This window comes from Balaenoptera physalus (genome assembly GCF_965194825.1).
Source record: "Balaenoptera physalus genome assembly, chromosome: 4".
Taxonomy (NCBI): domain Eukaryota; kingdom Metazoa; phylum Chordata; class Mammalia; order Artiodactyla; family Balaenopteridae; genus Balaenoptera; species Balaenoptera physalus.
The window spans coordinates 133,871,027-133,898,235 of record NC_138891.1 but is presented as its reverse complement, the minus strand read 5'-3'; the positions used below and the strand labels follow the sequence as shown (position 1 = coordinate 133,898,235).

At 47.0% G+C, this 27,209-nt stretch overlaps 1 protein-coding gene across 4 annotated transcripts in view; it reads right to left on the bottom strand.

The window, feature by feature from the left end:
* HUNK (hormonally up-regulated Neu-associated kinase) overlaps positions 1-24,233 on the bottom strand; it is a 105,365-nt gene extending 81,132 nt beyond the window's left edge. For 2 of the 4 annotated variants that reach the window (XM_082459769.1, XM_082459770.1), the window contains exon 1: positions 23,357-24,231. In XM_082459769.1, coding sequence (XP_082315895.1) covers positions 23,357-23,617 — 261 coding nt within the window. In that variant the 5' untranslated portion in view covers positions 23,618-24,231. Of the gene's footprint in view, positions 1-23,356 lie in introns of all 4 variants that reach the window. The other 2 variants (XM_082459771.1, XM_082459768.1) reach the window with 2 other exon arrangements.
* Between the last annotated feature and the right edge of the window lie 2,976 nt (positions 24,234-27,209).

Sequence of the window (27,209 nt, the reverse complement as noted above, 5' to 3'; positions counted from 1 at the left end):
ATTGCTTAGCTTACAGGAAAGGGGGGGTCTTGAGATGGTTCTAGGAAGGAACAGAATTGGTTTTTGGCTCCATCCTCCTTAAAGAAGTCTTTAAAACTCTCGTAGTAACTACAAGTGTCAGATAAGAAATTCACACCCATCCCCAACAGACTACTTTTCTGTTAATACCATTTCCTTTTCTTAAATGGTATCAAGACTTAAGAGTCACATAGTCTAAATCAGCTATCAAAAAAAAGGGGAAACCATTTTTAATCAATATTGTTCATCCCATTAGATACAATCTGATGTTTTAGAAAGACAACTTCAAACGTTTCTCTTATTTTCTCTAAAACCTTTCTCATCTTGTGAAAATGCACTTTTCATAGCACAGTCCCTCTGAAAATGTGACCATTTAAGAAAGTATTAGGAGTTTAGTTTTATTTCCACTGATGGGAGAGGATAAATTGTATTTAATGGGAGTTTGGGGATTTGCCCAGGGTGACACAGACAAAGTGGCAATTCCCTGACTGGAATGTAATTATTCCAACTCTACCAGGACACCAATGTTCAGAATTCTTTTAAAATATACATTTTTTATTCATCATTTAGTCAATGGTCTGCTGCAAAGGTAATTTTTGTGGCAAGAATAAACTAGTCTGTTTGGTCAAGAATTTAAATTATTTCTCAACTCAACCGTATCGTCAATACCTGGGAAACATTTTGTGTTATTCTGATGGCAAAAAAGTAACTGATGAAACAACATGAAATATACACACACAGCAACATAAATATTTATATAGTCAAGTCTAATAAAAGAATCATTTCAAGAGAACAGACTATCACAGACTTCAAAAGGATGTTTCCCACTTAAAAGAAAGGGATCACTAACTATGAAAATACATTTTAAATTCTGAGATTTTTTTTTTTTAAGTTTTGGTGGAGGTATACCTGTGATGGGAGTTATTACCCAGTTTATGATTTCCTACACTACAGGGTCCCATACTGTGAATTTGGGCCAAGTGCCAGTTATCTATTTCTTCCATCAAAATTAATGGAGCTTTGTTATGTCAAAATCAGGATGGAAAGATTTTAATAGTGTCTTTCATAGGAGACAAGATTTACTGGTTGCAAACTCCACCTCTCCCCCTTCAAAAAGGAAAAACAAAATACTTTGATCATCATCGTAGTTTTTAAAGTGAATCCGTAGTGATAATCTCATTATATTCAACACATTTTTATCATTACATAAAGAAAAGATTCATAGTGCGAATAGTATTAAAAATTCCTGTTGTAATTAGGATTGTGTCTCTGTGGTCCAGATAAATCGATCAATCAATCAATGTAGACAACTGTCTGAATAACTGAAGCTATGGAAATATTCCAGCTGGCTAGGAATCCATTTAGTCATCTAAATTGTCTAGTTTAGCGGTCTATAAGCATAAAATTAATGAGCTATTTGGGCAATTGCCATTTCTTTGTCAACTGCATAGTGTGAAAACCAATTAAAAAGTACACACGTAGACCACAGTCACCAAGCCATATAAAGCTCAAATTGGGACTAGTCCTATTTATTAAGTACTTGCCAAGCAAGACTCTGCAAGACGTTTTACATGCATTGTCTCATGTAACTCCCATAGATCCTACTATTTGCCCTTTTTTTTTTTTTTTGGCCACGCCGCATGGCATGCAGGATCTTAGTTCTCCAAACTGGGGATGGAACCCGTGCCCCCTGCAATGGAAGTGCAGACTCTTAACCAATGGACCACCAGGGAAGTCCCTTTTTCCCCTTTTTACCAGAGGGGAAACTCTTGGTTTATACAGATTAAGAAACTTGCTCACAGGTCACCCAGCTGGGAACTGGTACAGCCTGAATTTGACTCTCAACCCACAGCTAAGCTCTTCTTGCCATGTAGAGGGGCCACTGGATCTGAGTTGGAGCCGGAGCTGGACTACCCAGTGGATTATTGGATTATTGTAAACAGCTAAATCAGGTAATTCGATGTAACCAAGAAAAACAAAAACAACTTATTTTACTCTCCACATCAGTCACTTTAAAAGCCTAATTCCCAAATCTCTACATCTTCCCACTGCTTAATGAGACATCCTACACTATCTGTCTTAGCAAACAGGAAGTAGTTCAATCACACTGAGGCGCAGCACTTGGTGAACAGAGAAAGAAATAGTACAGGAGGCTTCCCTGGTGGCGCAGTGGTTGAGAGTCTGCCTGCCAATGCAGGGAACACGGGCTCGAGCCCTGGTCTGGGAAGATCCCACATGCCGCGGAGCAACTAGGCCTGTGAGCCACAACTACTGAGCCTGTGCGTCTGGAGCCTGTGCTCCGCAACAAGAGAGGCCGCAATAGTGAGAGGCCCGCGCACCGCGATGAAGAGTGGCCCCCGCTTGCCGCAACTGGAGAGAGCCCTCGCACAGAAACGAAGACCCAACACAGCCAAAAAAAATTAATTAATTAATTAATTTAAAAAAAAATAGTACAGGTGGGACAGTATAAACAGAAAAGGGCAAGTTACAAGTTTAAACATCAGCTAAACACAGATGTGACTGATGCTGGGACCTTAACTCTGAGATCTCGAAAGCTCTCTCCAAGAGGGTCTACCAACTCCTGCTGGCCTCTGAAGGCACCCCAAGCCCGGTGGGTCACTCTTGCCACCAGCCTGAGGCTTCCCCGTGGGAGAAGGGCTTACAGTGACTCCACAGCCAGGTGTATGGACCAGAGTTATTTCCCAGGGACTAGAGGGGAACGGGGGGGATGGGGATGGTCAGCTCCTTCTCTTCACCTCCTTCCCCTCTGAGGGAGCCTCCCTCTGCCCTGGCAAACTGCAGTGCCTCACCCAAGTCAACCTAGCAGACACACCCCAGGCTCTACAGGGTGTTACGGGTTCAAGTGTGCCCCAAAACATTCAAGTTGAAGTTCTAGCCCCCAGTACCTCAGAATGTGACCTTCTTTGAAATAAGGTCACTGCAGATGTCATTAGTTAAGATGAGGTCACTAGGGTAGGCCCTAATCCAGTGACTGGCATCTTTATAAAAAGGGGAAATTTGGACACAGTCGCACATGGGGAGATGGCCATGTGAAGGTCAGAGTTATGCTGCCACAAGCCAAGGAACTACCAGAGCTAGAGGGGAGGTCTGGACAGATGCTTTCTAGAGCCTTCAGAAGGAGCCTGGCCCTGTCGACACCTTCATTTTGGACCTCTGGCCTCCAGGACTGTGAGATAATAGTTTCTGTTGTTCTAAGCCACCCAGGTTGTGGTTCTTTGTTAGGCAGTCCCAGGAATCGAATCCAGGACACTAGGGTTACTGGCACCCAGCTCATCCTGAAACCTCTGGAAAAATCCTTTCCAACCACTCCACATCCGGTCCATCAGGAAGTTAAAAATAAACCACAATAAACCAGCGGCCGACTTTGGATAAAAGCTTTCTTCCAGAGTACTGATTACTTGAGGTCTCACACAGGACAGCAGTCATGTTGTCCGAAGGAAACCCTTGCACGGTGACAAAGCCTCAGAAGTGCAGCCAGAGCCTCCCCAGGAAGACCTTGGTTCTCCCGAGCTGCCAAGTCCCACCATGTGCGAAACATCAGAAGAGGCACAGAAGAGTATTTATTTTGAATGACTAAAACCTGGTTCTACCTAAACAATCCTACAAATCGATGAGGAAGCTAACACATGCACCCTCGTGACCAAGATGTCACATGGAGTGCGAGAGGTGACGGGGCAGGAAGACACAGAAGCAGGAGAAACTGCTTCGGGTCGGGCAGATCAGGGCAGGCTCCGTGGAAGAAGGGGCGTCTCAAAGGGGCTGGAAGGGTGGGCCTGCGGGTGGCACCAGCAGGGAGCAGAGGCATGCCACAGGCCCCCGAAAAGGACACTCCAAGGACAGAGAACCCATCTGGCCTGGGTGAACACGAACGCTGATGGGAGAGAAACCAGAACACAGCTCGGGGACTGAACACTGAGAAGCCTGGACGCAGGGGATGGAATTTGGAATCTGCTCTGTAGGTAATAAGAAAACCAACCAATTGAGGGCTTTGTTTTTGTTTTTGTTTTAAGCAGGGCTGTGGCATAGAGTTGGTTTCTAGATGGTTAGGATGGATTCTGGCCCTGAGGAACTGAGGATGGGGAGGATGAACAAGGACTAAACCTGAATGCAGCCAAGAGACTGGTCAGTGGGTGATAAAATCAAAATGCAACGCGGAAGTGGAACTCACAGGAGCTGCAAAGAACCCAGGAGGGGCTGAGGCAGCTGGAGGAGAGGACACCAAGCCTCTGAGGGAAGGCAAAGAGGCAATCGGGGGGCACAGATTGTTGGCGCAGGAGACAGATGTGTTTGGGGTGGAACTGTGTCCCCTCAAAAAGATACACTGAAATCCTAACTCTGAGGACCTTGGAGTGGGGCCTTCTTCGGAAACAGGGTCATTGCAGATGTAATTAGTTAAGGCAACAGGAGGTCCTACAGGAGTAGGAAGGGTCCCTTATCCAAGGTGGCTCGTGTCCCCATGGGAAGAGAAGGGACACAGGGAGAACGCCTTGTGAAAACAGAGGGAGAGATGGAGTAATGCGGCTACAAGCCAAGAAACACAAAGCTTGCTGGCAGACCAGAAGCTGGAAGAGGGGCAAGGAAAAACTCCCCTACGGGTTTCACAGGGAGCCTCGCCCGGATGACACATTGATTTCGGATCTTCTCGTCTCCAGAACTGTCAGACAATGAATTTCTGTTGTTTTAGGCCACCTTGTTTGTGGTACTTTGTTTCGGCGGGCCCAGGAAACGGATACAGAATGTGGAAACAGAAGATCTGAGGAGGGTTAGCTCATCGGGAAATCACCGCCAGCCCTAAAGCCATTTCCTCTGTAGCACTAAGTACGGGATTCAGCTTTCCCCCCATTATACTCATATACCTATCAGAACAGTGGAAGACGGTGATAACTTATAATCACTGAAACTGTTTCCCCTGTAACATCCATCATCAATGTTTGTAACACTGAACCATAAAGGAGAGTAAGTTCACAAACGGTAGTCCCCAAGAGGCTCCCAGCAAACTATTTAAGCGTACTGATTGGATGCTTGGCGGATATCAAAGTCTTTACTTTCAAATCCATCTCTTTGAGTATCAGCAGAAACTGCCTTTCCCCTAAACTTCCTGAACTCCTTACTTCCCTCAGGGCTGGGCCGACGTTAATCAGCCTCCGCCCCGCCCCTGCCCTGTCCCACCCAAATCCACAGCAAAGTTCAAGGCTGGGCCTCTCCAAGGGGTGACCCAGAGACAGAGGAGAGGCCTCCAGAGTCTGGAAGAAAAGAGAGCTGGCAAAACGCATATTCAATACACTTACTTTTGCACTAATAAAACCCCAAAATACAAAGCTGGTCCTGATAGTAACCACGAATCATAAAATGGTTCTGCCAGGTGGGGATTCACCAAGGGGCACGTGGGTGAACATCAAGGCTGAGAAATACCGGACCCAGACTTGAGCTGGGAGCCCCACAGATGGGCAGGCTTCCACGGAAGGCAGAGAGGTGAGAACACAGGGCAGAGCTTCTCAGATCCCCTCTTCTTAGGAAGACACCGGTCCTACTGGATCAGAGCCCACCCATACAACCTCGTTTTACTGTAATTACCTCTTTAAAGTCCCTATCTCCAAAGACAGCCACATTCTGAGGTCCTAGCGGTTAGGACTCCAACATGGGATTTGGGGGCAGGGGGTGGGCGTTGGGGGACACAATTCAGCCCATAACAAAAACCCCAAGAGATGCAAGACTTGGGTCTCTAGGTGAGGATGTTCAGGATGACAGTGGCTCACAACCATTGCAAACACCAAGCACCAGCTTACACACCCTTTCAGGGGCAGAAGCCGCACTGAGCAACTATATTGAAAAGGTCACTGATGCCCGGGTACCAGTGAGGCATGGCCCACCCAGCTGTTTGTGATAAATCAAAAGTTACTCTCCTAATGTTGAAATTTTCCTCTGTCACACTGAGATGGATGAGCCTCTCAGATCATACACGGAGAAACCCAAAACTATCACGTTCCTTTCCCAGAAAAAACAACAACAAAAGCCAACTCTGTTCAAAGATTCTTGCTTCTCATTCTCTCCACTTGCATGTAATTGTCGCTGACCCTTTATTAAGCGGTCACACTATTTAGCCATCCAAGGGAGGTATGGTGCTGAGGGGCCTGAGGTGCAATCAGTGCTTTGGGGGAATTTTTCGGTTCAGACTCATAGAGCAGGGTCTATGGGACCCCAGCTGAACAGCTGCTGCAGCTCTTAACACACAGGAAGTCTGAGCCCTGGGCCTCTCCATCGGCTTGAATGATGACTCAGGAGATGGGTCGGGTCACAGGCCTTGAGGCTCCAGTGAAGGGCATTTCCCCAAGATCTTAACGTTACATATGCCGGAGTATGTCTTATGTCTCCCGGACAGTGAGTAACACAAACACAACTGAATTTATTTCTCACCCAGATGCTTCATCTTGCTTGTCTTTCTCTTACTGAGCAAAGTAACACAGTGGACGTTTCCAGAGAGGAACCAGGACTGATTCTGCAGAATTTTACTGGAGCTTCCCTAAGACCCTAGGACTCTTCATCTGTCACTCTCTGAGGAAACTTTTTTTTTTTATTTTATTGAAGTATAGTTGATTTACAAGGTTGTGTTAATTTCTGCTGTCCAGAAAAGTGATTCAGTTATATATATATATATATATTCTTTTTCATATTTTTTTCCATTATGGTTTATCACAAGATATTGAATATAGTTCCCTATGCTATACAGTAGGGTTTGAGGAAACATTTTCACTGTAATACCATGAGCTCTGTGTTTGTGGTTCATGGCTTGGTTCTGATTCTAGAACCCGGGTTTCCTGAGGGCAGATCTGATTCTTCTGCCTATTCACAGTGCGTTTGGTGCCTTACACACACACACACACACACACACACACACCCATTGGAGGGGCCGTTTGGGACAGAAACCCAAACTCCACTTGACTTGCCAACCCGTGTGCCCTGGAGGTGCCAGGTACCATGGCGCTGCAGCCACTCGTGGGAGGCATCTTTTTCCAACTGGTCTAGCAAAGGAGACTCCTTTTTCTAAACAGTCTGCCCAGGGCAACACCTTTTTTTAACCAGTCTGTCTAGACATACATGCCTTTTCTCATTTGTACAAAAGCCCATACAAGTTGCCAGCAGCTGTGCATAATGAAAGAAATCAATAAATGTTTGAATGAAAAAACACATGATCATCTCCAACGGCCAAGAAAAGGTAATGCTTTCTTTAAAAACCATTCACAACCGGGAAACTTCTCCAGCCATGAACGTTCTGACCTCACAGTACACCTAGCAAATGGCTTTAGATTAAGAAATAAATCTTTAAAAAGGACAATATGAAAATGGAAAGAGTTCTCCATGAGTGTAGAGGGAATGATTCAGAAGAGGGAGAAGAAGTCATCAGCTCTTTTCTCTTTTCCCTTCTCTTTCTTCCTTTCCCTTCCCCTCAGCCTTGGATGACCTTCCCTTGTGTAACAAAGTGATCTTAAACAGGCTATCTTCAAAAGTTGACATTGAGTACTTTAAACTCCAAAATTAGCTCTAATTCAAGAAGCATTCCTGTCCCACAGGCAACAGGAAACAATCAATATTCTATTCTCACATCATAGGACGACTGGCGGTCAAATGTAGATGAAAAAGTACAAGAATAAAGTTGCCTTTGAAGGGGGGGTAAGTTTGGGAGGCACTATAGGAAATGGAAACACAGATATTTGGGCAATAATAATCCAATAAAAAATTCTCAATCCAATCCTGGACTCTAAGAAGATCTTAGATCACACTGGAAATAATGGGAACTTCTAGCAAAGGGCCAGTTAACAAATGTAGTGCCATATCCCCAAAACCACAAATGTAGAAGAAATCAGAACCCCTAAAGACAGTAAAATGTTTTACTGAGTGTTAAGGAAAGAGTTGGCTACCAAATCAAAAACATGGAGAACTAAGTTGTCTAATATATTTTTCTAAACCATACCAATCTGGTAACTCGTGGGGAATCACCTATAAATTGACTCTTTCTTCTACTGTTAAAATGATTTTCTACTGTTAAAGGATGCTCAGTGCCAAAAAGGTGACAAGAAGGTCAGGGCAGTATGGATTCAACGATCAGACCTTCCAAGCACTATGTCACCAATTCAAAAAATATCAGGGAACCAAATAATACTTAGAAAGAGTAGAAAGTGAAGACCAGGAGGCAGAGAAGCCAAAAGGCAGAGAGGATGGGCCGGACCGAGGAATATTCCCTAGGAGCCTGGGAAGCTCCAGGCAGAGGCAGGGAAGGGAAGCGCAATGTTTGGAATGCAGACATCCAGGGCCCTGGGGAGTCCTGCAGACCTTCCAGGCCTCAGGGAGGTGCTGACTGCAGAGGTGAGAGCTGTAGCCCTAGTCTTTCTTCCTCACCTTCCCTTTATCCTTAAAATAAACTCCATCTTCCATGATGAACTGAGTGGGTGTCTGTTAACTCGCTGTCTGAAAGACCCTAATTAACACAAATCTTTAAGGGTTAAATATAAATGTGAAAATATAACAGAAGAAGATAACCAACTGCCATTTGTTCACTAACACAATATTGAATACATTTTCAGGCTAACTATGTGCTTTACACATATATACACATACATACACACCAAATACACAGTATATATATATTTTTTTTTTACATACATGTGTATTTTATACACACACATATATATTTAATCAAATTTCTATTGAATTCCCGTGAGATATTATTATCATTATTTTACAAATACAAAAACTGAAGTTTAGAAGATTTAAATATCTTGCACAAGATCACACAGATACTAGGTAGCAGCAGAAAGGCCATAGGAACCCAAGGCTTTCAGCTCCTAAGCCTGTGCTTTAGTACATGACCCCATTAGGTTAAATCATGCAACAGGCTAGAAAATTCAGTCAAAAATCCCTACCCAACACAAAGATTTTTCTGCAGATGACAATGAAACACTGGCAAGACTCACTGATAATTTATAAAGCAAAATCAACAACAAACTCTCTAGTTTACTTAAGCATAAAAAATAAGAGAAAACTAAACAAAAAAGACTAATTGGTTTAACTATACAAAATATAAAATTTTATGTACCCTCTCCCCAAAAAAGGAACCATAAAATGAATCAAAAGACAAATATCAATTGGGAGAAAATATCTGCAACATAACAGATGAAAAAGCTAATATCCTTAATATGTAAAGAGTTTGTGGAAATCAACAAGACAAACAGGAGAAAAATGGGGAAAAATCATTAACAGTTGTTCATAAGAGGAAACACATTTTCAATCAAGTACACAAATTATGATAAACCCTACTAATTATCAAAATATGCTTTTTAAAAGTATATACACACTCACATATGCGTGTGTATAAATATATATATATATATCTGGATCACATGTAACCAGCCCAAACACCTAAACCCAGTGATTATTGCTGGGTTGTATAATTACAGGTGATTTTTACTTTCTTCTTCGTGTTTGTGTTTATTTTCCACAAGGAACCAGGGGGGAAAATTATGTTTCATTAATCAGATTAAAAAAGGATAATTTTTTTTAAGGTATCTAAAACAGAAGGGGAGTATATAATGAGACATGTCAAGTGTGGTAGCAAGTGGTAGCGTTAATAATGAAAATAGTATATGTAAGTGGCTATGCAAGAACAAAATACATGGCAATTGACAAATATTAGCCTAGGATTTATTTTGATTAATTAAAAACCACAAATATTCTAGAATGTGCCAGTGACTAGACTAGCTGAAAAACTTCTAAAACACGATGTACTTGGTCCAAAATACTTTAAAAAATTATTTTAAAAATATTTATAGCTGATCATAGGAAAAACACGGATTTATACTAGATGATTTACATATATATTTTAAATAAATATGCCCTGCTGAAATCTGTAGCACATTATTCCAAGTCTGATTATTGGAAAGAAACCATTTGTTACTCTATGTGCTCTCAGGTGCTTTAATTTAATGGCTTCTATGACAAAAAGCTCAGTTTTGATCTAGGAAGAAGCATCTCAGGGTACTGAATTGGGTGGGAGTACCATAGCCATAAAGCACCTTCCCTCCAGAGGGAAATTCAAGTTTCATTACGTCAAGTCGGGCTTGAAATTACAACCACTGCTCACAAATGTTAGTTTTTAATAGAATAAAATGTCATCCCGTGGGACTGACACTTTACAAACCTGAAGAAGTGTTTTCAAAACAAGTTTTTTATTAGTATTATAAACGTAAATGTTCAACTGAGAACTGAGTCATCAACTAGTTTCTCTAATTAAATTTTTAACCTGGAATAAAGAATACACTTAAAAACTTCGACTTCTACATCAAAGCCACAGTAATTCCACCCAAAGACCAGATTACGTAAGTGATAACACTTATGCATTTGGTTTCACTAAAGTAGGGCTCAGGTAACATGCTAGAATATTCTGATCCCAGACTTTACACTCACTTTCCTTGCAGCTGCATTTTCACTTGGGCACTTCCTTCCGTTTGGCTCCAGCGTCCTTTCTTAGCCCAAATGGGGACAGAGCAAAGGCGTAGAAAAGCTAGTCTAGCTCCAACTGTCTGCATAAATAAGGCAGGCAAAGGCACTGGGTGTTCTGCTTTGTTTTTAATAAATAATCTGTGTTCATTCTTGAAGGAGGGTGGTCTAACAAGGAGACTCTCAGGGACTGTTCAGTGAGCTACGTAAGACGTGCATTTGCAGCTTCACCTTTATTCAAAATCCTCTCTCCCCTCATACAGATTTTTCTCCCTCCAATGCAAAAGAAAGGTATTAAAACTAAGACTGAACGCTAATCAGAGCTACTCAAGGTAACTCCTAGTCCCCATTGCTTCCTTCATTAAGAAAATCTGCTACCAAAATATTATGTGTGGGGACTTCCTTGGTGGTCCAGTGGTTAAGACTTCACCTTCCAATGCGGGGGGTGTGGGCTCGATCCCTGGTCGAGGAGCTAAGATCCCACGTGCCTCATGGCCAAAAAAACAAAACATAAAACAGAAGCAATATTGTAACAAATTCAATAAAGACTTTCAAAATGGTCCACATCAAAAAAATCTTTGAAAAAAAGAGTTATGTGTGTTTATATTTAGCTCGGTATTATGATTTTTATTTAATCATACACACACACACAGCAGGCTCAAGCTCTTCATCTCATTGTGAACTTGTAAAAGATGGCAGACCAGGACCTCTGCCCACCCGGGAGACTTGGAGTGCACGGTGAACCTAGCATATTGGAGCCCAGGGATAGGAAAAGCCCCCCTCACCACCCAGGACCACAAGTGGAGGTCATCATCCACAGCAAGCATCTCAGTTACGCCCAGGGCTTTGGGTTTTGGGCTTTGGTTCGTTCATCACTTATTCATGACCTGATTAACTGCTCTTTAATACTTTCATTTGAAAACCCTCAGTAGGATTCCAAATACTGATGAGATGTCTTCTTGGGTTCATCTGGTTTTGCTGTTACCTTAGGAGTTTCCCCAAATGCAGGACTTCAGAGACTCTTGGGCACCCCGGATGCCTGGTCAACCTAAGCTACAAAATTGGGACAACACTGCCTACTACAAAAGCCTCTGTAAGGAATAAATTCTATTCTGCAGCAAAGCATCTAGGACATGGCCTAGCAGATGGTATGCGATCCATAAATGTTAATTATTACTACTGTTATCAGTATTACATCCTCGTGGTCAAAGCAAAGGGCAAGCACGCAATCCTCTCCTGTAGGTTTTTGGTGATTCAGAAGGTCACGGAAACCCTGCTCTGCTCCAGGTAGACAAGAGAATCACTGGGATTCGGAGCTTCATCCCATCATCCGAAACAGAGAGAGCAAGCCTCCTCATGGGCGGCTGCTGCATTTTCCGCTTGCTTTGTCCGTCAGCACCATGCTCTGTGCCCAGGGAGCATCCGTCACTGCTGTTCACCCCTCCTGCGCCCTGTGCACAGAGCTCTGGCAAAGAGAAAGTCGTGACCAAGAGAGGAGATTCGTGACACAAGAGTATCTGAACAGAGTCAGAGGGATGGCCAGACACCTTACCAAAAAGCCATGGGGCAGGATGTAAGACAACAGAAACTCAATAGGAGGTAAAAATGACAGAGATACAACATCTCTAGCTATTAGAGAAATGCAAATCAACACTACATGAGGCACCACCTCACACCAGTCAGAACGGCCATAATGAAAAAGTCCACAAATAACACTTGCTGGAGAGGGTGTGGAGAAAAGGGAACCCTCCTACACTGCTGGTGGGAATGTAAATTGGTGCAGCCACTATGGAGAACAGTATGGAGGTTCCTCGGAAAACTAAAAATAGAGCTACCATATGATCCAGCAATCCCACTCCTGGGCATATATCCAGACAGAACTATAATTCAAAAAGATACATGCACCCCTACGTTCATAGCAGCACTATTCACAATAGCCAAGACAGGGAAACAATCTGAATGTCCATCGACAGATGAATGGATAAAGAAGATGTGGTACACGGAACTCCCTGGCAGTCCAGTGGTTAGGACTTGGCCTTTTCACTGCTGTGGCCCCGGGTTCAATCCCTGGTCAGGGAACTAAGATCCTGCAAGCCGCGAAGCACAGCCAAAAAAAAAAGAAGATGTGGTACATATATATAATAGAATACTACTCAGCCATAAAAAAGAATGAAATAATGCCCTTTGCAGCAACATGGATACAACTAGAGACTATCATACTAAGTGAAGTAAGTCAGAAAGAGAAAGACAAACACCATATGATATCGCTTATATGTAGAATCTAAAGTATGACACAAATGAACCTATCTATGAAACAGAAACAGAATCATGGACATAGAGAACAGACTGAAGGTTGCCAAGGGGGAGGGGGTTGGGGGAGGGATGGAGTGGGAGGCTGGGGTGAGCAGATGTAAGCTTTTATATATAGGATGGATAAACAGCAAGGTTCTACTGTGTAGCACAGGGAACTGTATTCAATATCCTATGATAAACCATAATGGAAAAGAATATAAAAAAAGAATATATATACATATATACATACACACACATATATATAAAACTGAATCACTCTGCTATACAGCAGAAACTAACATAACATTGTAAGTCAACTATACTTCAAAAAATGACAGAGATAACGCAAGGAAAGGGATGAGAACGAATCAAATAGCTCAGAGAACAGGCAAGAGAAGCAAGCAGGTTTGCTAAATGTTTTGGCAGCAATTTGGCTAAGAGACTGATAAACTTATAAAAAAATTTGTAGTTAAAGAGACAGACTCCAAAGCTCCATATATCTCCATGGGCAACATCCAAAGAAATGTATGTTTGCAAATAGCAACGTCGCCCATCTGCTGCAGTGTTGGTACATTTTCTCAGGAAAGAGCTGAGGGTCCATTAACAGTCCCATGACATTGCAGAATATCTTTCTGTCTCTGGCTGGTCCCTCTGATACCTAGGTGACTTCTTTAACAAGTCCCTGCAGAAGGCACAGCTGTCCTGGGTCTGGGATTTTTCCCAAAGAGCGCCCGCTGAACAAGCTGTCCAATCTACTCACTGCTCACACAGGCGCACCCAGGAGCTGCAAGGAAGTGAGAGAGACAGGGCTGTCAAACCATTCCCGGCCAGGGAACTCCCTGGTGGTCTGGTGGTTAGGACTCCATGCTTTCACTGAGGGAGCCTGGATTCGATCCCTGGTCGGGGAACTAAGAACCCGCAAGCTCCGTGGCGCGACCAAAAAAAAAACAAAAAACAAAACAAAACAAAACCATTCTGGCCAACCGTCCTCATGGCCTGGGGAGATCAAAGCATTCTTTGATCCATTCAAAAAATATTTACTGAGCACCGTCTCTGTACCAGATACTATTCTAGCCACGAAGCATAAAGCAGTGATCCCTTCCTCATGGAGCTTACAGTCTAATGGGGAGAAAAATTATAAACATATGAACACAGAAATATATACCATGGGGTCAGGTGATGGTATGAACTGAATGGAGTCCCCTACAAAATTCATCTGTTTAAGTCCTTTCTTAGTCTGTTCAGGCTGCTATAACAAATACCATAGGTCAAATAGCTTATAAATAACAGACATTTATTTCTCACAGTTCTGGAGGCTGGGAAGTCCAAGATCAAGGCAGATGTGGCGTCTGGTGAGATCTCTCTTCCTGGTTCCTAGACAGCCATCTTCTTGCTATATCCTCACATGGCAGAACAGGCAAAAGAGCTTTCTAGGGTCTCTTTTTTAAGGCCACGAATCCCATTCATAAGGGCTCTGTCCTCATGGCCTAATCACCTCCAAAAGGCCCTACCTCCTAATACTGTCACACTGGAGATTAGGTTTTAACCTATGAACTTTGAGGGGACACAAACATTCAGACTAACCCCCAGTACCTCAGAATTTCACCTTATTCGGCAATAATGATCTTGACAGAAGTCATCAAGTGAGGTCATTAGGATGGACCCTAGTATGACTGATGTCCTCATAAAAAGGGGAAATGTGGACACAGAGACAGACACACACAGAGGAAAACAATGTGAAAATACCCAGAGAGAAGAAAGCTATCCCCAAACCAAGGAGAGGGGCCTAGAGCAGATCCTGCCCTCACAGCCCTCAGGAGGAACCAACCCTGCCAACACCTTGATTTTGGGCTCTGGCCTCCAAAACTGTGTGGCAATAAGTCTCTGCTGTTTAAGCCACCCAGTGTATGGTACTTTGTTACAGCAGCTCTAGCAAACTAATACAGGTGGTAAGAAGCACTTTGAGGAAAGACAAAGCAGGGTGAGGGGGCAGAGAGTGACAGGGGACAGGAGCAATAGAGAGGGTCATCAGAGCGAGGCCATGCTGATCTCCAGGACTCCAAACAGGCCCAGTTGTTCACTCCACCAGTACCACCCGCCGGAGGGCTTCGTGGGTGGACAAAATAGCCCCAAAGGGTCCCAGGAATATTTTTACACACGTGCTTACACTTGACTCGGTGCATTTTATGTCCAAGTTAAGAGACAGCTATTGCTCCTTAAAAGGTTTTCATTTCCCTTGATACTTCCTCTTTCTCCTTCTTCTCAACCACCCACCATAAACTGTATCTATCACCTTTCCCATGAAGAAATAATGGGACATGATTCAAACATGTCCTAGCAAGAGTCAAGGTCTTCCAAAACTCTGTCTACATTCTATCATGCCCTTTCCCTGTGACCCAGGCATGGTGGGGGACAGGAAGGCAGAAATTAGGCATGCCAGGCCAAGGTCACAGTCATAGAATCACCTGCCTAGCCCGAGTGTAATCTGCAACTTCAGCCCAATTAGCACAGGTGCTAACACGCCAAGGTGATCCAAATCCTGATCCCAACATACAAACCTCCATTCAGACAGCATTGCTGATACGGATAGGCAACAAAGCAGTGGCTCTTAACATTTTGGGGGTAAATAATTCCTTGTAGAATCTGATGAAGTCATGGATCCTTGCCCCAGAAATATAATTATACGCATACAATTTGTAGGGGTCCATGGAACCGCAAAGCTCCTTATGGCCCCCTCACTAGTTAGTAGAATCCAGGGAAATAACCTCTGCAATGGTGAGGATGACCAAGAAACAAAGACAAAGAATAAACAGGGAGCAAGCAAGGTGGAGGAGGCTTCAAAATATATCACTGAAAGAGGATTGATTGCCTTAAAATATAAAAAGTGCCTATAAATCAATAAGAAAAAGACCAAAAAACCAAGGGAAGATGGAGAATGGACATGAACAATTAACAGAAACGAAATCCAAATTGTTTTTGGACATATGAAATATGTTCAATTCACTTACAAATATGACAAACTACACATAAAAAAGATACCGTGTTTAATCCACTAGATTGGCAAAGATCAGAAAGTTTAAGAGTACCTTATATTGATGAAGATGTGGAAAGAAACTCACATACCAGGTTGATGGAAGTATAAACTAGGACAACCTCTTTGGCAGGCAATTTGGCAATATTCGTCAACAGGTAAAAGTCATACCCTTGGGAATTCCCCGGTAGTCCAGTGGTTAGGACTCAGAGCTTTCACTGCCGAGGGCCCAGGTTTGATACCTGGTTGGGGAACTAAGATCCCACAAGCTGCACAGTGTGGCCAAACAAACAAACAAAAAAAACCAGTCATACCCTTTCACCTAAGACTAGGAATTTATCCCTCAGATATACTTGAAACATTTACAAGATGACACAAAGGCACAGATATTTACTGCTGCACTATTGGGGAATAAGAAAAAATTGTATACAACCTAAATGTCCATTCTTTAATTGTGCTTAATTCCTTAAGTGACGTCCATTGACATACTCATCGAGGAATGACTAAGTAAACATGGTACCTCCATATGATGAATACTATGCAGTAATTAAAAAGAATAAGGCAATTCTGTAGTAATTTGGGGGAAGGATGTTCAAGATATATTGTTAAGTGAAAAAAGCAAGATACTGAATAGCATGTATAGTGTAAAAATATATTTCCCTATATCTATACCTTTACAAATGCATGCACATGGAGTATCAAATGTATGTACACTTGTATGCAGACAGAGTATGTTTGGAAGGATACACAGGAAACTAGAAGTGGGGTTGCCTCTGGGGAGAGGAACCCATCACTGAGGCGCACAGGTAAAGGCAGAATTACCTTTCACTGCATCCCCTCTTGAAACCTTTCCATTTAAGACCACGTGTCTGTATTTCCTATTCCAAACTTTAGCCAAACGAATCTTAAAACACACACACCCGTGATTAAAAACCAGAAAGAATCCAGTAATTAGAAACTGCATAGCTGGGTAGGGAAGAGCCGGTTCACTGGAGGTAGAGGTGGTAAGAGGGTGTTAAGAGATGGCTCCCACCAGAGCAATCCTTCCTGTCACCTGAACGTCCCGAATCATGACTCTGTTTGACAACAATCCAATTTCCCACAACTCAGGAGTGATGGCGGAGGGAGGATCTCTCCCACTGTCTCTGATTAGACACGCTGGTCGACAAGTTAGCCCAACTCTGTGGCCATAAAGTCCTCAAGAGAAAACACATAGAACACATGAAAGTACCCCAAAGGTACCCACAAACCCAACAGTGAGCCCTGAGCATCCTAAGTGGAAAGAAACGTGAGGCCGGAATATTCCCAGGATGGTCACTGTTAGGAAGCAGACTCTGGCTGTCCCCTCACTGCAGGTGGAGAAGCGCCATAACTAGGTGGGCAAGGTAGGGCGGGAAGCTGCCCGCTTTGCTTATGGATCCGGCCTGGATTCAGATCAAGACCCTGGACTCTGGCCTGTCTCTCCCAGTAAGCAGTGGACACCTGGCCGCGCTGCCCCACTTCCCCTTCTGGACTAAGAACTTCCTCCCCAGCTGCTGACCTCTGCTGCGAGCTCGCCCCAGGAACTACCCTCAGCAAGTGTCCAAAGCCACGCCTCCTTCCCAGGGCAGCCCTCACCCAATGACGGGTCCAGGGTCCAAAGTTACGAAGGCTCAGTCCCCTCGCCCCAACCTGGACACCTCAGTAGATATAAAGATACAGAGCCCCAGCTTGGACGTCTCAGCTCCAGAGTGCAGCATGGCATGGGCGGGGGGCTTCAGCTGGGACTGCATCGGGGCCCAACTTCTGCCTCTGCCCAGTGCTGCCTTGTCCCTCCCCTCACCTCTCCTCCCCTCACAGGTGTTGGTCCCGAGTATACACCCTAAGACCACATTCCCCTCCTTCCTCATAAAGAGAGGGAGATTTGGAGACAGAGAAGACACACAGGGGAAAGAAGTCCATATGAAGGCAGAGGCAGAGATTGGGGTGTTGCATCCACAAGCCAAGGGATGCCAGGGATGGTCAGCAAACACCAGAAGCTGCAAGAGGCGTGGAAAGATCCTCCCCTAGAGCTTTCAGAGGTTCTGCCAACACCTTGATTTTGGACTTCTGGCTTCCAGAAGTCTAAGAGAATAAATTTCTGTTGTTTTAAGCCACCCAGTTCGTGGTCATTTGTTAGGGCAGCCCTAGCAATAGAGAAGAGAAGGTCAGAGGAAAAATCTACCCAGGGCATACCTCCACGTAGTCAACACAGGTAAGGACACCAGCGAGTTGGTTCTCACCTGCCCAGGGTTGCTTCTAGCAACTAATGAGAAAATGCACGGAAGACCCTGAATATGCCACAAAGCGCTATACCGCTGAGCTGGTGTTCAGGAGACAGGAGAGGCAATAGCTCTGTCTACCTTTGTAGAAGTATCTGCCTCCTCGGGTACCATTCAGGTCCCGTGGTTCACCCCTTCCCTGCTGGTCATCCTACCAGCCAGCACCATTTCATCAGAGAGCATGAAATTCAATTCAGGTCAGCACTTGAAAGTGGCCAGGGCCCAGGCTGAGCGGAGGAAGAGGTTTCACCAGTTTGCTAAAAGTAAGGCTTGGGGATTATCTACGGGTTTCAATTAGCCAAGAGAGCAGGTCGCCGGGTTACCATGAATAATCGAGATGGGGCGTACCTCCCAAGGTAAACGATACTTGGTGTCCAAACCACCTTCCCACAGAGGACACCCAGTCTGTTGCTCTCTCTGGGCAGACACGGCTGCCACTCCCCACACCTCCTGGAAAAGTTAACCCCTGGGATGCATGATTGCCACGCGGCCCTGGAACGGCCACCAGCGTGCGGACCGCTGTCGTTGGGCCCGGCCTGTGCCGGTGACTCCACACCCGCAGAGAAAATGTCAGGCTGTGCCTCTCTTCGTGGGCACCGTTCAGCGCTGTTGTGCTGACTCAAAGCGCCCTTTGAAGTCCATGGGACCTGCGTATCAATGAACACTGAGAAGCGAGCCCTAAGTGCCAATTTCCATCATTCACAAGGACTTCAAAAAGATGAGGCAGGGCAGGAAGTTCAAAAAGATTGTGCCTGTGAACTGCAGCATGCAATCTCGGAAATTATAGGCACTGCCTTATCACAAGCAACACACTGAGCAGGTGCTTTTGCCCAATGCCTTTCGTGTGCCAAGAAATCCCTGCTGGGAACTAATAGGGAATTTCCAGTTCCCTAGGCATTTCTTGAGCCTCAGAGCTATTACCCCTAAATTTCTAGCACTTTAAAAAAAAATACAGGATTTAGCACCTGTTTGTTTCCGAAATACTTGCTAAAAACAGATCTGCCGAAAGGCCACCTCTAAAATTAGTCATCTTTCCTGCTCCAAAAAAACATAGTAAATTGTATTTTTAGTAACTCCTTCACTCCAGGTATCTGGCGCTGTCATGCTTGAAGCATAATTATTGGCAGCTTACTAAGCAGGCAACCCTTATTTTTAGCCCCAAAATAGCTCCAATGAAAGTGATAAACAGGCTTTTTTTTTTAACCAAAGGTTAGAACAAGGTAGTTAAACATCTTAACCAATCGTTTTCTGTACCTAACTTTGTCTCTCAGAGAGACTTAATCACAAAAAGAAGTAATTGTGGCCTCAACTATTTTCCCCTTTTTGCAGCTTTGCCTGCCTGTGGAACCTGCTCTATACCTGAGATACCCCTCTGCTCCTCTCTCTAAGCCTCTGCAACTATATTCTTTCATTTTTAAAATGAATAACCTATCAAGTGCCAGAGACTATGCATTTCATAGGCATTGGGGACCAATACAGAGGCCGCAAGCACACCTCTTCCTGCGTATTTCAAAGTTATCACTTAATGCTCCTGCACAGCAACTTTGCTCTTTGTCTCAAAGCCACTGAGAATCCTTTTTTTTCAAAGTCTGATTTTGTGATCATTTTTCCTTGTCTAATCATCAACTTAGTCAAAGACAGACTGAGAACGTGCCGGTTAAGAGTTTCACATGATCGAGTGAATGATTTATTTTCAAAGCCGCGTTAACGGAGGATGGCAGCAACTCAAAGCTACAGGAGGACAAAATTAGGTCTTGCCCAAAGCCATCCTTTCTTTTCAAGCGGTAAAAGGGCCAACTGGATTCAAATGACTTTCAAACAACTTTGGAGAGAGGCTGGCCAAAAAAAAAAAAAAAATACTGTCCTGCAGGCAGTGGTGGGAAAAGGAGCCTCTTGATAAGATAGGATTGAAGCCTGAATGAAAGTCAGGAAAAAGCGGCTCCTTTTGTCAGACTGACTCAGACAGTAATTCTCAGCGAGCCACGTAGGAAAAGCTTTTTGGAAACGTGCGCCACGTCAAAACACAACACAACACACACACACACACACACATACACGCATCCTAAGCCAGTAATACTCTGGATGTTGGCATAAATCACCCAACACAATGTGCGCAGTTTGAGACTGCAACTGCAGGTGTGGGGCACCTCCCCTTCTTCCCTTTCTCCATCCCCCTTTGCAGATTTTTCATGAACTGATTCCTCAGGACAGGCTGCCCTGGATCCTTCCACTCAGGGGATCGCGTGGGGGGGATACATCTATTTCTTAGGACAGCCTTCATGACTTAATTCCCCTCCCGCGGTGGTCTGTGTCCTTTCCAAAAAAAAGGAATGGAGAAAAGTGAAGTGCTTTCTCCAGAAAGTATGCACCTCCCCAAAGGGGGAATTATTGAGGGGAGAGGCCCTTCTGGAACACTCATATCACCCACTCTGGGGACACTTCGTTTCCCTTCCTCTGGGTCCTGTCACCTCGAGGTGTCCCCTTGCTTGGCTCACAGGAGTAACCCCTTTCTGGGCGAAAACCCTCTTAATAGGTCACCTTATAAAGAGACCTGGAGGCTGCAAATAGTGTGAGGTTGACTTCACCTTTGTTTTGGTCTTAGTAAGACATTATCCAGCACATGAGTGGGGCTGGGGACTCATGAATTCAGTAATACTTCCCAGGCAGAATCACGTATACACACACACACACACACACACACACACACACACACCACACACACACACAAACATTTTAATCTCTACGATCTGCCAAAAACCAAATCTTGTAGTTAAGCATTAAGGTGATAAAAAGCTATGAATGACACCCATTGTTTCTTGCAAGCTGGCCATTAAGTGAACTAACATCCAGATTTCTCACGATGTCTGCATTCCCTGAGCGCTGATTCTCAGGGCTGAAGTAGGGCACATCAGAAAAATCTCTCAACCTCCGGCTCCACCCTAAACAACCACCCTCCTTAACTAGATCCAATCAGTTAGTCCAGCACAATAATTTTACATCCAATTAATTGTTCCTCCCCTTGTGGAGAGGAAGTGAGATGCATCATTTAAGAAAGACAAGATGAGATAAACGGGCGTGAGCACCTAAGGGTGAGGGGGAGTCTTCACTGGACCCCATCCGGGCAGGAATTCCCCACATTCCAGGGTGCCTTCGGGCCCAGCACAGAGCTCCAGAACCCAAGCATCCCGCTAGGGACTGAGCTCTGAGTGCATCCTCGGGCAGTTCAGCCAAAACTAACAGCCTGATGCTAAGGCGCAAAAATGCAGCGGTGAGGAGCTGGACCCACAGCCGCGACCACAATGTGGGAGGCAGCCCCAAGCAGCTGAGCGGCAGGGCAGGGAAGCGAGCGTACTCCTAACGTTGCCCAGTCTGCTGCCCGCATAACGCCTCGTCTCTTTCTGTTAAGTTTCAAGAGGAAACATACACAACTAGACTGAATCCTATACATTTCAAATGAAAATAAAGTTCTACCCCCGCGTGCCGGGCACGGAGAAGTGAGTGCACTGTAGTTAGCAAGCTGGGGCCTCGGGCATCCCCGCGCCATGACGGGATGTGTTAAGTTCCCAGCCCACTGCGAACCCAGGAGTAAACGGTGCCGCGCTCCCGTTGGACTAGAATGAGGTTTGGAGTTTTTTGTTTTTGTTTTTGTTTTTTCTTATTCTTATTCTTCTTTGAAGAGTTACTCAATTCAGTGAGTTCATCCTGAACACTCCCATTTTGCATGGAAATTCAAGCAAGAGGCACTTTTAGAACTGCTCACTGTAACCCCACTTACCCAAAACAAAGGGCACCCCACCCAGAGCGGCTGTAGGAAAAGGACAAGTGACAAGGGTGATGGAGACCTTCACTCAAATGCAAGGGGCTCCAGGACACACTGGGGAACCGAGGAGGGAGATTAAAGCCAGGTGAGACTGGGGACTGGGGGGCAGGACAGCTCGCCCAGTAATCAGAGGTCGCACAGCAGTGCATTCCCAGGAACTCCCAGGCTGGACAGAGGATCCCAGGGCAGAGGGTGGAAGGGCAGGTAGGAAGCCTGGAGCTTCCCGGTCCCACCCACACTGCTGATGCCTCCCTTGTGAATGGGCCACAAAAAGGGGCTACTACCCCACCTGTGCCGAGCAAGCCCCAGCCTGGGGGGAGCCTTGAGTCTCACATGATCATGAGCTTGGGGCAACCCCAGCCTGAAGTAGCTCCAAGCTTAGGGTAACTCCCAGGCTGGGGCAGCCTTCCGGCTGGAGCCTCACCTCAAAAGTAAGTCATATGCATATTATGGGTTTCTCCTCACAGATCTAAGTTACAACTTAGGTCTAGCTGAGGCTTGCCTGGCAAGGGTTCACACCCTGCTAACCTCTCACAAGGCTGGAAGGGGTGCCCTTGCAGGTGTCTGGGGTTCTTCCTTTGCTTTCCCCTCTTCTAGAAAGATAAGAAGGCATCTCCCAACCTCTGAAATCTGGGGAGAGCGGTGTGTAGTTCTGCATATGCCAGAGCGGGATCCTTACTGCAGCTCCCACCCCAGCGGCTGGAGTGAGGAGGGAAGGAGGGGGTGGAATGCTTGAGGGTGGGGAGGGGGTGATATGGGGATGCAGGGCTGGGAAGGGTGGGTGGAGGGAGGGGCGGCGTGTGAAAACCCTCCCGTGAGCACGCAAAACTTCCCCTAGCTGCCGCAGCGCACAAGTGGGTACGTCCCTGGGCTCTCGTCCTTCCCCCACCTCCTACCCAGAGCCCAGGGTGCGGATCAGACTCTAAGTTCCCCCAAGGGCTGGCTAATCAGCTCTCCCACCCTCAGCGTAAGGGCCCACTCACTCCATTCCTGGTTCCAGCCTCTCCACTGATCTGCCGCCCCTACCGGCCGGGAGAGCAGAGTCCCACAGCCCCCAGCCCACCCCACCCCCGCGCTGGTGTCCGCCAGGCGGCGCCCTTCGAGGAGCAAAAAAGGCTGGGGGCGGCTTCGCGGGGAAACCAGTCGCCCCCTGGGGAAAGTGACCCCAGATCGCCCCTCGGGAAAGGCCGGTATCCCGGCTGCGAGGGTCTGCGCGCGCGTCTGGCTCGACCCCGCTTTCAACACGAGAGGAAAAGCAGACGGAGCGGGAGGCGCCCGTCCGGGGCTCCGCAGCCAGACTCGCAGCGCAGGGCTCTCCGCAGGGTCCCCGCCGCCCCGATCCCCCAACCCGAAGGCCAGGGGCCGGCGCCCCGGGCGGCTCACCTTCTCTCCGGTCAGCACGTGCAGCCCCTCGCGCACCTTGGCGAAGGAGCCCTCGCCCAGCTTCCTGCTGCCGATGAGGTAGTTGCCCACGCGCTTGTGGTGCTGGAAGTCGCGGAGCCGCTCGCGGGGCACGCCGCTCACCCACGCCGGCAGGAAACTTCCCTCGCAGGCCGCCGCCGGCCTGGCCGCGTCCTCGGCGCCGCCGCCGCCCCCGGGCGCCGCCGGCTCGCCCAGGAGCCCGTCCCCCGCCGCCGCCGGCATCGCGCTTGCCCGCTGCCCGCGCCGCTCCGGCTCGGCTCCCGCGGTCGCGGCTCCTCCTCCTAGTCCGGCCCACGCGACTCCCCCGGCTCCTCCCGCCGCCACCCCGGGCCCGGCCCCGCCCGGCCCGCGGCTCCCGCGCCCCGGGCCGCCGCCGAGCGCCGCGCGTAGACAATAGCGGTCGCCCGGGCCACAGCGTACCGGGGACCCGCCCACAAGAAGTTCTTCGGAGGGTCGCCCGGGCCCCTTTCGGGACCCCGAGACCCCGCCCGGGGTCCCGTCCGGGCGGCTAGTGACAGTCGCCCCGCTCGGGTGCGCGGCGAGCGAGCCGGCTGCGGAGGCGCGGAGGGGGGGCGCGGTCCGGTGCCCGGTCCCGGAGCCGGGGTGCCTGGTCCCGGAGCCCGGGCGCCTCGGCAGCCTCCGCCCTAGCCGCCGCCGGCTGGCCCGCACGGGCTCGGGTCCGGCTCGCTGGCTCCTAGCTGCGCGCCGGGCGGCCGCTCCCGCCCGAGAGCAGCGCGCGGCGGGCTGCAGGCGCCCTCTGGAAGGCAGCAGAAGAAAGCCCCATTCAGTTTGAATTTGCAGAAATTTAATCCGGTCGCGGGCGGCGGGAACAGATGCGAGCTCCACTCCGCAGCCTGTACACTTTCAAATCCCTCGTAGCCCCTCCTTCCCCGCGCGCAACAGCCAAACTCGACCCTCGCCGGAGAGGGGAGGGCCTTGGGAGGGGAGCCGCGGAGTGGGCGGCGGAGCCACCTGAGCGCCGGACAGGGGGACCTCGCGCTGCCTCGGAGACGCGCGCTCCCGGGCCGCCCAAGTCGGGCCGCCTCCGGCTGCGCCTCTCGCCCGGATTCGGGGCTCGGGCTTTCTGGACCTTTCGGCGAAGAAATCCCCCCCACTACCAGCCGCACCCACCCGGGGCAGGAGGAAGGGAGGGAGGCCCTCTCGAACTCGGTGGACTGTGGGTTAGGTGCCTGGTGTCCAGCCCCGGGCGTGGCACATAGTAGGACCCTCTGGACCCTGGATGGATGGATAGATGGATGGGTGGAAGGAAGGATGGAGAGGTGGCGGGGTGTCTGCCCGGGCTCACACCAGACGGGAACGCTCTGTTGGAGGAGGAGCAGCTGCAACAATACTAGTAGCAGCAGCAACGTAGGAACCAGGGCATTTGCTGCCTCTGCTCGTACGTCTACACCTTCTCTGCTTTCCGTTGAAATGATGCCGGTGATTGCAGGATGCGATGGACCAGCGCTCCCTGCTCCTGGAGGCTTTTGTTCTGTGCGCGCCCTGACACTGCTCATCCCTCGTAAACAAGTGCAGCTGCCCTGACGACTCTGATCTTCTCTAGGATCCCCAACGTCTTCTCAAACCAAAAATGAGGAATCTCGTGGCAGGGAGGTGGGGGGGGGGGGGTAGAGGAAGGGGGAGGCATTTACAGAATGCTACCTGTTGAGCAGCCAGATAAAAGGCACAAGCGTTTCAAGCATACTTAACCCCTGATATTACAGCACCAGAGTTCAAAGGCAGGATTCTGTCCTCAAGTTCCTTTCACTACTGACTCCTCGGTAAACAATTATGGCATGATCCATGTCAGTGCTCTGAGATCGGGGCGGGGCGGGAAGAGGAGGGGGTGCACAGCAGTCGTTAATCCAGTGTCTTGGGGGCTTTCTGACCCATGTGAAAAGTGACCCAGAGAAACGCCTGTTTTAAGTAGATCTAATTTTAAATATGCTATGATCGACTACTCACGTGTTATGACTGGGGTTGTTTTCCATCAGTCTCCTCATTGTTCCCTCTTCTCAATATTAAAAATACACTTTCAAATGTTTTTCTTGCTGTGCTTAAGGGACTTCATTACTACCACCCCACCCCCATAATTTCCACAAGGCCAATCCAATCGCTATAATGTCTCCGATTCAATAATCAAATTTTAGGACAGTAACCTGGTGGGAGAAGGGGGCTATATGACCCGCACTGAGTGAATGTTCAACAAAGATCTGATGGACGAGGAATATGGAGCTCACTTTGGGATCAAAACCATTCTGCATCTTCTTTCTGCAAAGGTTTTAGAGTTTCCCCAGTTAGTAGCCTATGTGTTAATAGAGTATGAATTTCTTTAAATTTTAGGATAATTAGCTCTGTATGAAAATTTAGAAATCACTTTATTATAGAGTAAGGCAAATGTCAGAGACAGTTCATCAAATTATCTTTATGGCCTAAAAAAAAAAAAAAAAGCCAGCCAATTCAGGCACAAACATGGTGGAAGATATTTACAATGAAATAGAGATTTTCTTTCCTTTTTATTATCCTCTCGGGGTGGAGGTCAGGAAAGGGGTGAAGAAGAGAGAAAATCCAGGTCCATTAGTTCTTTTTCAAGCCTGATGCCTGGGTCTGATTCAAGTTCACTGCTAATTCCATCAGCTGGGATGGATGCCAAAGAGAAGTCCAAATCCTACCCTTCCTGGGCTTAGTCACTGGTTTTTGAACTATAGGTCCTGTTCTCTGAAATGGCCTTGTTTAATAAGGAATAAGCCCAGAAATTCCTTTATGTAGGACAAATTAGTACACAAAACAATGGACTGCCCTCATGTTAGATAGACACGTAGAAAACATCTTGTTGAAAGTCATAGTCTGTCATTGAAGATTCTCTACTAATTATTCCAAACTATATGTCTTCTCTTCCTGTGGGATGTCCCTGAGCACTACATTTCAGCTGTCTTTATCCGGGATGGGGCTTCCTCACCTCTGCACCTTTTTTTTTTTTGGCTGCGTAGGGTCTTTTAGTTGCGGCATGCAGGATCTTTGTCGAGGCATGCGGGATCTTTCGTTGCAGCGCTGGCTCTTCGTTGTGATGCGTGGGCTTCTCTCTAGTTGTGGTGTGCGGGTTTTCTCTTCTCTAGTTGTGGTGCACAGGCTCCAGGGCGTGTGGGCTCTGTAGTTGCGGCGTGTGGGTTCCAGAGCATGTGGGCTCTGTAGTTTAACAATAGTGAGCTGCAAGAGGCTGATCACTACTCCTTCTCTCTTACTCTATATCACTCATTCTTCTTAAGTCCTGTATTACTTCCTGTGAATGTCTTTCTTCTCTTTTAGACTCTTTGAGAACAAGAGATTCTATTTGCCCTAGAGCACCTAGCACAGTGCCCTGAGACACGGTCATCATTCAATATATATTTGCATAAATGAAAGCAATCGTGGGACTTCCCTGGTGGTGCAGTGGTTAAGAATCCGCCTGCCAATGCAGAGGTCACAGGTTCGTTCCCTGGTCCAGGAAGATCCCACATGCCACGGAGCAACTAAGCCCATGTGCCACAACTACTGAGCCTGCGCTGTAGAGCCTGTGAGCCACAACTACGGAAGCCTGCTTGCCCTAAAGTCCACACGCTGCAATTACTGAGCCCACGCGCCACAACTACTGAAGCCCACGCACCTAGAGCCCATGCTCCTCAACAAGAGAAGCCGCTGCAATAAGTCCACGCACCACAATGAAAGGTGGCCCCCACTCGCCACAACTAGAGACAGCCCACGCACAGCAACGAAGACCCAATGCAGCCAAAAAATAAATTTAGGAAAAAAAAGAAAACAATCGTTCACGGATTCT